General features: G+C 44.9%; 1 protein-coding gene across 1 annotated transcript; it reads right to left on the reverse strand.

Annotated features, from left to right (window-relative positions):
- Window positions 1-649: 649 nt before the first annotated feature.
- Window positions 650-10,765, reverse strand: ZBTB6 (zinc finger and BTB domain containing 6). Its single transcript, XM_056539161.1, has 2 exons — window positions 10,672-10,765; window positions 650-2,068 (listed from the first exon to the last, which is right to left on the reverse strand). Exon 2 carries the CDS (start codon window positions 2,056-2,058, stop codon window positions 802-804), a length of 1,257 nt encoding a protein of 418 aa, XP_056395136.1. The 5' UTR covers window positions 2,059-2,068; window positions 10,672-10,765; the 3' UTR covers window positions 650-801.
- Window positions 10,766-11,026: the final 261 nt, after the last annotated feature.

The following is an 11,026-nucleotide window of genomic DNA, read 5'->3' on the forward strand; positions in this document are numbered from 1 at the left end:
TATACAGCCATGCAATAACTGTGTACCCTAAAAACCTATTGACAGGTCCTCTTTAACGTGCAGGTCACCACATTCACATTATCAGTTGTGATGTACCAGTCCCACAAGTCCCCCATGCAGCCATAGCCTAAAAAAAATTCTACAGGATTAGAAAGAGAAAACAAAAAAAACATGCTCTTTTTTTTGTGCATCTTATGTTTTAATTGTGGCAAAAAAAATGAATAAATAAATAAAGCCACAATCACTACTTGTTTTTCCACCCACAGTTTTTTTCAGTTTTTACTTTTTTTTTAGTTTGTTTCATTTAACAAGCTTTTTAAAACACTTAAAAACAGTGCGTGTATACAAAGAAGGCCTTAAAGGGGTACTCTGCTGCTCAGCATTTGGAAAAAACTGTTCCTGTACACTGGAGTCGGCGCCGGGAGCTCGTGACATCATGGCCCCGCCCCTCATGACAGCAGTCATGCCCCCCTCCCATAGACTTGCATTGAGGGGGGGCATGACTTCATGAGGGGGCGGGGCTATGACATCACGAGCTCCCGGCGTCGGCTCCAGTGTACAGGAACAGTTTGTTCCAAACGTTGAGCAGCAGAGTACCCCTTTAAGATGCTGTATGGAATTGGAAAAATAGGTTTTTCTACCCCCCCCCCCCCCCACCAAGAAACATCATTACTCTTTCCATTGGCTGCATTTGGAACTGCAGTTTAACCCAAGCTGAAACAGGGCCGAGCTGTAATTCCAAATCCAGCCAATTGAGGCAATGTTTCTAGAAGACCCACTTCATGCAGTTTACAGAAGAGACTAATCATAGTCTATAGTGATTTTTGTAATGGAGTCCAGGCTCGGCTTATCTACACCTTTCGCATGTACTGAGCTAAGATGTTTTTTCAGGGCTGACTTGTGCTTAAAATCCATGTCGCAGCAATGACACTTGTAGGGACGGTCCCCGCTGTGGATGTTCAAATGGTCTTGTAAGGTAGTCTTAGCAGTAAAAGTTTTCAGACATACGGAGCACTGAAATGGTCTAATACCCATATGACCACGGATGTGTCTGTTCAGGTTCTTCTTCTGGGTGAACGTTTTTCCACACTGCAAGCACAGGAAAAGTTTATGCATTTTTAAGTGGCGCAGATAGTTCTCCAAATGTAGAAACCCGCGAGGACACTTGGGACACTGATGCCGCCAGGAGCAGACTCCCTCTGCAGGGCTATGAAGACCATGAAGGATGCCAGAAGAAGGATTCCCTCCATCCTGAAAGTTCTGGAAGTGACTGGGGGGTAAATCACTCATACGGTTTTCCACGGTGGAGTTGATCATGGAGTGCTGCGTGTCCGAGAAGTACATATTTGTCTTAGAAGAAGTGCAGGGCTGAGAGAACTGCTCACTGTCCACCTGGTTCTCATTGTCAGACATAGACCCCATCCTGAATACACAGATATCATTGTCTTTGTAGTCAATCTGTACAGAGGACAGATCGTTCTTTTCACTATCTAAGCTGTGCAGCTCCGCTTGACTACTTCCTTCCTTCTTAACCTGGTAATCCAGATTCAGCTGGCTGTCTTCTGACAGTTCAATGATCTCACAGTCCTTATCCTGACCCTTCTCAGCGTCCATATCAGTAGGACAGAGAGGACTTTTACTTGGATGCAGAGTTTCGTCATTGTCGCACGTCTCACTCTGCAGGTAGCGGGACAGAGCTTCCGTACACCTCTCAACAATGTGAACCATTTGCAAGTAGCTGGCTGCTGTAAGATACTTTAAAAGCTCTTTCTTTCTGACCTCCAGGACGCCGGTGTAACAGGAAAGGAGCAATTTTTGTCCCACTTCTGCATTCTGCAATATAGCGATATGCACCTGTCTGGACTGATTCAGCAGGAACTGATCCCTCATGAACGTGGAGCAAGCGGCAAACACAACCTTATGTCCGTGGAACTCTGCGTCGTTGATATATACAGACACATCGCAAAACAGATTTTGCTCTCGGAGGATATTCATCTTCTGTAAAACCACATCTCCCTGCTGCTCGAAGCGGAAGCGAAGGATTTCGGACTCTGACATGATGGCGGTTCTGAAAAGGCAAAATACACGGCTATATCAATTAAGGAAATATTTTTACATCCAGTTATTCTAGGGATACGGGTTATCACATCTTACAGGGGTTCTATGATTTTACAGTCATGGCCGTAAATGTTGACACCCCTGAAATTTTTCTAGAAAGTGAAATATTTCTCACATAAAAGGATTGCAGTAACACATTTTGCTATACACATGTTTATTTCCTTTGTGTGTATTGGAACTAAATAACAAAAAAAGGGAGGTAAAGAAAGCAAATTGGACATAATGTCACAACAAACTCATAAAATGGGCTGGACAAAATTATTGGCACCCTTAACTTAAAGGGGTATTCCAGGCAAAACCTTTTTTTTATATATATCAACTGGCTCCGGAAAGTTAAACAGATTTGTAAATTACTTCTATTAAAAAATCTTAATCCTTCCAATAGTTATTAGCTTCTGAAGTTTTCTGTCTAACTGCTCAATGATGATGTCACGTCCCGGGAGCTGTGCATGATGGGAAAATATCCTCATAGGAACTGCACAGCTCCCAGGACGTGAGTCATCAGAGCAGTAAGACAGAAAACAACAACTCAACTTCAGAAGCTAATAACTATTGGAAGGATTAAGATTTTTTAATAGAAGTAATTTACAAATCTGTTTAACTTTCCGGAGCCAGATGATATATAAAAAAAGTTTTGGCCTGGAATACCCCTTTAATATTTGGTTGCCCACCCTTTGGAAAAAAAAACTGAAATCAGTCGATTGCCGATTGACGTTCCGGCCGAGAGGTGCAAGAAGCTTATTGATGGTTATAGGAAGTGACTGATTTCAGTTATTTTTTTTCCAAAGGGTGTGCAACCAAATATTAATTTAAGGGTGGCAATAATTTTGTGTATAGCACAACATGTGTTACTGCAATCCTTTTCTGTGATAAATACTTCATTTTCTTGAAAAATTTCAGGGGTGCCAACATTTACGGCCATGACTGTATATGATTGATGTATGCAGCTGTATGACAGTGGTGTCCAAACTGTGGCCCTCCAGATGTTGTAAAACTACAACTCCCAGCATGCCCGGACAGCCAACGGCTGTCCGGGCATGCTGGGAGTTGTAGTTTTACAACATCTGGAGGGCCACAGTTTGGACATAACTGCTGTATGAGGTCGTATGTTTATACATGAACATAGCAAACACTGCACCCAAAGACTTTACTCCATTCGCACCTATATCACGGCTTCATACAATAGACCAAACCGCTCCAATTGATTTATACAGGGGTCCATCAAGGTTTCTGTCACATTAACAGCACAGGTAATGGTGAATGTAGCCATAGGATGTACAGACCCCACATGACGATACACCTGTAGTCTGAGATCTAAGACCACACTAGGGAATACAAAATATACATTACATACTAACAGAACTTTCTTCTCTCATTTAGTTCCGCTTCTTCAAGATCTCTTCCTACAGATTTCCAGTCATCCATACTTAAAAGGGGCACTCCAGTGGAAAACGTTATTTATTTATTTATTTTTTTTTAAAGTCAACTGTTGCCAGAAAGTGAAAACAGATTTGTAAATTACTTCTATTAAAAATTCTTAATCCTTCCAGTACTTATTAGCGGCTGTATACTACAGAGGAAAATCTTTTCTTTTGGGATTTCTTTTGTCCCGACCACAGTGCTCTCTGCTGATACCTGTGTCCATTTTAGGAACTGTCCAGAGCAGCATATGTTTGCTATGGGGATTTTCTCCTGCTCTGGACAGTTGCTGACATGGACATGACATGGAGGTGTCAGCAGAGAGCACTGTGGTTGTGACAGAAAATAAATCCAAAAAAGGAAAGAATTTCCTCTGTAGTATACAGCCGCAAATAAGTACTGGAAGGATTAAAGGAAAACTGTCAGCTTTCTCCCCCGCACTAACCAGCAGTATTGGCTGGTAGTGCGGGGGACGCTGATCAGTTTGGTCCTTACCGTGCCCGGGATCTGCCGCGCCGTTCGGACGTAATCTGCTATTTTCGGAATATGCAAATGAGGTGCTAACTGGCACCGGCTGGGCCAACTGATGTCAGTGCCACCGGCTGCAACGGTGCCCAGCTCATCAATATTCCTCACCTCTCACTTCATAACAGAGCGGGGAGAAGAGGGAGAGGCGGAGGGTGGGGAGGAATATCGATGAGGAGGGCGGCACTGCGGCAGCCGGCACTGACGTCAGAGTGCTAGTTAACATCTAATTTGCATATTACGAAAATAGAAGATTACGGCTGAACGGCGCCGCAGATCTGGGCACGGTAAGGACCAAACTGATCAGCGTCCCCCGCACTACCAGCCAGTACTGCTGGTTAGTGCAGGGGGAGAAAGCGGACAGTTTTCCTTTAATAAATTTTAATAGAAGTAATTTACAAATCTATTTAACTTTCTGGCACCAGTTCATTTAAAAATGATAAAAAAACCTTTAACCCCTTTCCAACTATCTGGCTACTATAGCTGCAATAGACACATATGAATGGAAATTCTAGAACCATTCTATTTAGGCAACAACCTGAACAGTTTTTTTTATAAGGCGCCTTTCACACTACAAAATGACTCCGTTTTAAAGATCCGTACGAAGTTCCGTCTGAAAATCAGCTGAAAACGGCAGTAACAAAATCCTATACGGCCGTTAGAAAATCCCATTATAGTCTATGGGATTTTTCTAATCGCCATTTTAACCCGTTATAGCCCGTTATTAATAACGGACGTTATTTTGTGACAAAAGATAGAAATGGGAGAAATAGTGCATGCAAAGGGGTATTCCAACACCAAATTATTGTTTTAGAAAGGACCAGGGGGTACACTAAAAATAAAAGACAAACCATACTCTTCTGCCCCAATCCCCCCCACAGCCCCTGGTGCACATTGCTTCATTCTTTCTATGACATCAATTGGCTCAGTGAGCATTTTCTGCGGGTATGGTGGAAGCAGCAGGCACTGGAAGGCATCATATCGGCAGATGTGGGGGAGCAGGGCAGACGAGTAGGATTTGATTTTTAGTGCATCTCAAGTCCATTTGAAAACCATTATATGGCACTGAAACCAGACAGAGAGCCATGCCGGGGAAAAAGAAATTTGGCACATGATAGAAAATATGTTGGGACAAGCCATCTGATTGGTTGCTATGGGCAACTGGTAAACTTTTCCCCAACACAGGTTTTCATAAATCTTCCCCATGGTCCCTGATTTATCAGTCTGTCTGGTCCGTTCACACGGAGTAATTAAAGAAGAATTTCCTCTTGAATTAACCTCTGTTTTTGCCATTGACTTCAATGTATATTACGCTGCACTGTTCACACTGCGTTAATTCCGCTAGAAGAACGAACATGTTCTTTCTTCTTGCGGAATACGCGAGCAGAAGTCCACTGAAGTCAATGATAAAAAAAATTCCGCACGAAAAAAGGGGAAATTCTAATTAGTGGTCGTAGTCCACAAAAAAAAAAAAAATAGTTTGCTCCTATATTCCGCACAGAATTCCATGTCAATTATGTGCGAAAACAAAAACGAAAATTCTGCAGCGGGATTTTCACGCAAGAATTCCTCAGTGTGAACGTATCCTAAATCTTCCTCACAGATATTACACAGCAGCAGAGTCCTATTGATTTCAATGCGATTCTGCTGCTTTGTACACACGGCAGAATTTCTGTGGCAGAAAATCCAGATTCCAGCGCCCGCAAAGACATTGAACCTGTTCAATCATTTTGCAGATTTCGCTCGGAAATGCATTGTTATCTATGAGACTACTCATTTCCGAGCGGTCCTAGCACAAGCCTGCTCTGCTGGCGCTCTGTCCAGACATTCCACCGTGTGAACAACGCCTTAGGGCAAAAACTGTGATTTACCCAAAGAATCCAATCACAGCTTACAAAAGTAATGACAAAAAACATAATGGCCCATATTTATCATTCTGCCTGAAACCCAAACTGCCTGGTTTTGCCCATAGCAACCAATCACAGCCCAGCCTTCATAAGTTAACAAGCTCCGGTAAAAGTAAAGCTGAGCTGTGATTGGTTGTTATGGGCAAAGCCGGGCAGTTTAGTTATTAAGAGATTGACAAATCTGAGTCATAATTCTTTCTGACTCCATTAGACCCTGTAACCAGCAATACACACACACTAATTATATATATATATATATATACATACACACACACACACTAGCTGAGTACCCGGCGTTGCCCGGTTTTTCCTTCCTCATCCTTGTTGGGGAGGAAAATCAACAAAGGAGGAAGCTTTTGACTTCAAATCCCGTCCTCATATATTGTTGTCATATCCCAACCCCATATCCCGTCCTCCTATCCCGACCTATCGCATCCTCCTATCTCGAACTCCTTTCCCAACCTCCTATCCCGTCCTGTAATATGTGTACCAGGTATTGAAATATCTCCAGCCGTACGGAAGTTATGTGGGAACATACATTTCCCATTGATTTGCATGGGACTTTAAACAAAAACCCACGACCCTCACAAATGGGGGTAGTTAAGGGTTAAATTAACTATCCTATGTGGACATATCAGTAACATGTGACCAAGTATTATTGAAATATCTCCAGCCGTTTGGAAGTTATGCAGTAACATATATTTTCCATTGACTTGTATGGGACTTTAAACATAAACCCCGCCCCTGGCAAATGGGGGTGGGTAAGGGTTAAATCACCTATCCTATGTTTGTTGGTGACATATAAGCAACATGTGTGCCAAGTTTCATGTTAATATCTTTAGCCATTTGGAAGTTTTTGTGGAACATGCATACATACGTTGAGTTTTATTTTGTATATATATATATATATATATATATATATATATATATATATATATATATACACCGTATTTATCGGGGTATACCACGCACCAACCTATAACACGCACCCTCATTTTACCAAGGATATTTGGGTAAAAAAAGTTTTTTACCCAAATATCCATGAAAAAATTAGGATGCGTGTGTGTGCGTGTATACCCCGATATACCCCCAGGAAAGGCAGGGGGAGAGAGGCCGTCGCTGCCCGCTTCTCTCCCCCTGCCTTTCCTGGGGTCTAGAGCGCTGCTGTCGGCCCTTTTCACCCCCGGCACCAATAGTCAGGGGGACAGAACGGGCAGCGGCGCCGATAGCCAGGGGGAGAGAAGCGGCGCCGACAGCCAGGGGGAGAGAAGGGGCAGCGGCACCCATTGCCGGCGCCGCTGCCCCGTTGCCTCCCCCCATCCCCGGTGGCATAATTACCTGAGTCCGGTCCGCGCTGCTCCAGGCCTCCGTCGTGCGTCCCCAGCGTCGTTGCTATGCACGGCGCGGCGCTCTGACGTCATGCGCCGCGCCGTTCAGCGCATAGCAATGACGCCGGGGACGCACGACGGAGGCCTGGAGAAGTGGACCGGACTCAGGTAATTATGCCACCGGGAATGGGGGGAGGCAACGGGGCAGCGGCGCCGGCAATGGGTGCCGCTGCCCCTTCTCTCCCCCTGGCTGTCGGCGCCGCTTCTCTCCCCCTGGCTATCGGCGCCGGCACCGATAGTCAGGGGGACAGAACGGGCAGCGGCGCCGATAACCAGGGGGTGAAAAGGGCCGACAGCAGCGCTCTAGACCCCAGGAAAGGCAGGGGGAGAGAAGCGGGCAGCGACGGCCTCTCTCCCCCTGCCTTTCCTGGGGGTGTATCGGCGTATAACACGCACACAGACTTTAGGCTAAAAATTTTAGCCTAAAAAGTGCGTGTTATACGCCGATAAATACGGTGTATATATATATATATATATATATATATATATATATATATATATATATATATATATATATATATACACATACATACACACACACACACACACACACACACTTGTGATGAGTCAATTAGTGGGTCCAGGTCTTATGACCCCCCCCCCCTTCTGATCACTAAAGCAAAGGGGCACAGGCATCGCTCCCCTTTAGCTGTGTTAAATTGCGCTGTCAGATCCAAAAGTTGAAAATTAAAGACTGTTTGTAATATGGATAAAACATTTTTAATATTTCATGAAGAAAACTGCTACTGAAAATCCCACCACTAGGGGTCCCCATACCTAATGGGACACTAACCAGTCGTGCAGCAGCATCAGGGTTGTCCATGAATCATGGACAAGGCTGCATGAGCAGACACACCAATCACCTCCCTCTTCCCCTAAGAGGATTTTTAACACTGCAATCTAATAAAAATAGGGATTTTTATCATAAATATAGGTGATCGAGGCATAAAAAATTTTGAAGTACATGGTCAGGATTAGGGACTGAGTAACTTTTTTTTCTGGGATCTGACAGGTACGCTTTAAGTTTTGCTGAGCTGATCCTTGGAGATAGTGATAAGTGGTGTACAGGCTCATAGACAATCATTGAACCCATATATCATCACTCTACTTGCATCCCCAGGTCTGAAGAAGCTCAGCCGTGTGCTGCTGCCCCTTTGCTTCAGTGATCAGAGGGGGTCTCAGCCCCCAGACACATCCCTTTATTGACAAAGCCATCGGGACCCCTGAATCTCATCACCGGGAGTGCCAATGGTCTTAGGCCCCTTTCACACTACAGGTCTCATCCTGCTTTTTTACTGCCTTCATTTTATAATAGACAAAAAAAAAAGAAAGGATGCAATAACTGGTAATAACAGATGATAACTGATGACCGTTATTTTTAAAGGGGTACTCCGGTGCTTAGACATCTTATCCCCTATCCAAAGGATAGGGGATAAGATGCCTGATCACGGGAGTCCCGCCGCTGGGGACCCCCGTGATCTTGCACACGGCACCCCGTTTGTAATCAGTCCCCAGAGCGTGTTCGCTCCGGGTCCGATTACCGGCGACCATACGGCCGGCGGCGTGTGAAGTCACGCCTCCGCCCCCGTGTGACGTCACGCTCCGCCCCTCAATGCAAGCCTATGGGAGGGGGCGCGATAGCTGTCACATAGGCTTGCATTGAGGGGCGGAGCGGTTTTCTTTTTAATTTCCCCACATAAATAGTATTTTTTTGTGGCGCCATACATTTTATGGTAAAGTGAGTGATGGCATTACAACGGACAACTGGTCGCGCAAAAAACAAACCCTCATACTTATCTTTGGATGAAAATATAAAAGAGTTATGATTTTTTTGAAGGCGAGGAGGAAAAAACAAAAACATAAAAATAACATTGTCTGAGTCCTTAAAGGGGTATTCCAGGAAAAAAAAAAATATTTATATATCCATCTATCTATATCTAACTGGCTCCAGAAAGTTAAACAGATTTGTAAATTACTTCTATTAAAAAATCTTAATCCTTCCAATAATTATCAGCTGCTGAAGTTGAGTTGCTCTTTTCTGTCTGGCAACAGTGCTCTCTGCTGACATCTCTGTCTGTCTCGGGAACTGCACAGAGTAGAAGAGGTTTGCTATGGATATATTTGCTTCTACTCTGGACAGTTCCCGAGACACGTGTCATCAGAGAGCACTTAGACAGAAAAGAACAACTCAACTTCAGCAGCTCATAAGTACTGAAAGGATTAAGATTTCTTTAATAGAAGTAATTTACCAATCTGTTTAACTTTCTGGAGCCAGTTGATTATATATATATATATATATATATATATATATATATATATATATATAAATAAATGGTTTTTTCCTGGATAACCCCTTTAAAGGGGTACTCCAGCGCTAAGACATCTTATCCCCTATCCAAAAGGATAGGGGATAAGATGCCTGATTGCGGGGGTCCCGCCGCTGGGGAACCCCGTGATCTTGCACGCAGCACCCCGTTAGAATCAGTCCCCGGAGGACGTTCGCTCCGAGTCAGATTACTGGCGATCACGGGGTCCGGAGCATTGTGACGTCACGCCCCCGCCCCCTCACATAGGCTTGCATTGAGGGGGCGGAGCGTGTCGTCACACGGGGGTGGGGCCGTGACAGCACAATGCTCCTCCCCCGTGATCGCCAGCAATCAGACCCGGAGCGAACGTGCTCCGGGGACTGATTCTAACGGGGTGCTGCGTGCAAGATCACGGGGGTCTCGCCTTTGGATAGAAGATAAGATGTCTTAGCGCCGGAGTACCCCTTTAAGGCCAAAATGGGCTGAGTCCTTATGGGGTTAAAACCACTTGGGTGCTGTGGTCATTACTGCTCGTGGCTGTGAGCAGAGATCTCTCCAATCCCTGTTACGGGGTCAGAAATTGGGGTTAGAGGGCAATTCCAGCTTTAGGCATTAGTGCAGTGTTTTCCAAACAGTGTGTCTCCAGCTGTTGCAAAACTACAACTCCCAGCATGCCCGGACAGCCGAAGGCTGTCCGGGCATGCTGGGAGTTGTAGTTTTGCAACAGCTGGAGGCACACTGTTTGGAAAACACTGCATTAGTGGCACAGTCCCTATAAAGTCTAGTGGATGCACCAGGGTAGAGGTCTATTGTCGGTGTATGAGAGCTGATAAAGCTGTATGTATCATAGAGCAGCTAACAGGCTGCAGGGGCCCATTTAAAAAAAGGACAGAATACAATTCCCCAGTCATGAAGAGGTTAAACATGATGGAGGCCAAAGTCTATGGGCGGCCATTACAGCTCCTCTCCGCCCACACAATGACCGGACCGGAGCCCCCAGTCCCTCACCTCAGCTCCTCATCCGCTTCCCATAGACTCCCGGACAAGTCGCCTCCACCTGACGTAACCGCTCGGGCCTCAGGAAGTAAAAGGACCTTTTGGTGTCGTCACGATCACGTGATGAGTCACGTGTGTGTGGGAGGGGCCAGGGCTCGTGCAAAAAAAAAAAAAAAAGTGCAGTCACAGGAGGCGTTTATGTCTTTTGCACGTGAGATGTGTACGTTTTCTTATATAGTTTTTTTTTAACACACTGCAGTTGCATTGCGGTACCGTATTGCGAGTGCCCCGTGTAAACGTAGCCCGAGAGCAAGTGTTTCAGAAATCCTGTACAGAGGTGATCTGTATCCATAAAGGATTCACTCTT

The sequence above is a fragment of the Hyla sarda genome, chromosome 9 (assembly GCF_029499605.1).
Source record: "Hyla sarda isolate aHylSar1 chromosome 9, aHylSar1.hap1, whole genome shotgun sequence".
Classification (NCBI taxonomy): domain Eukaryota; kingdom Metazoa; phylum Chordata; class Amphibia; order Anura; family Hylidae; genus Hyla; species Hyla sarda.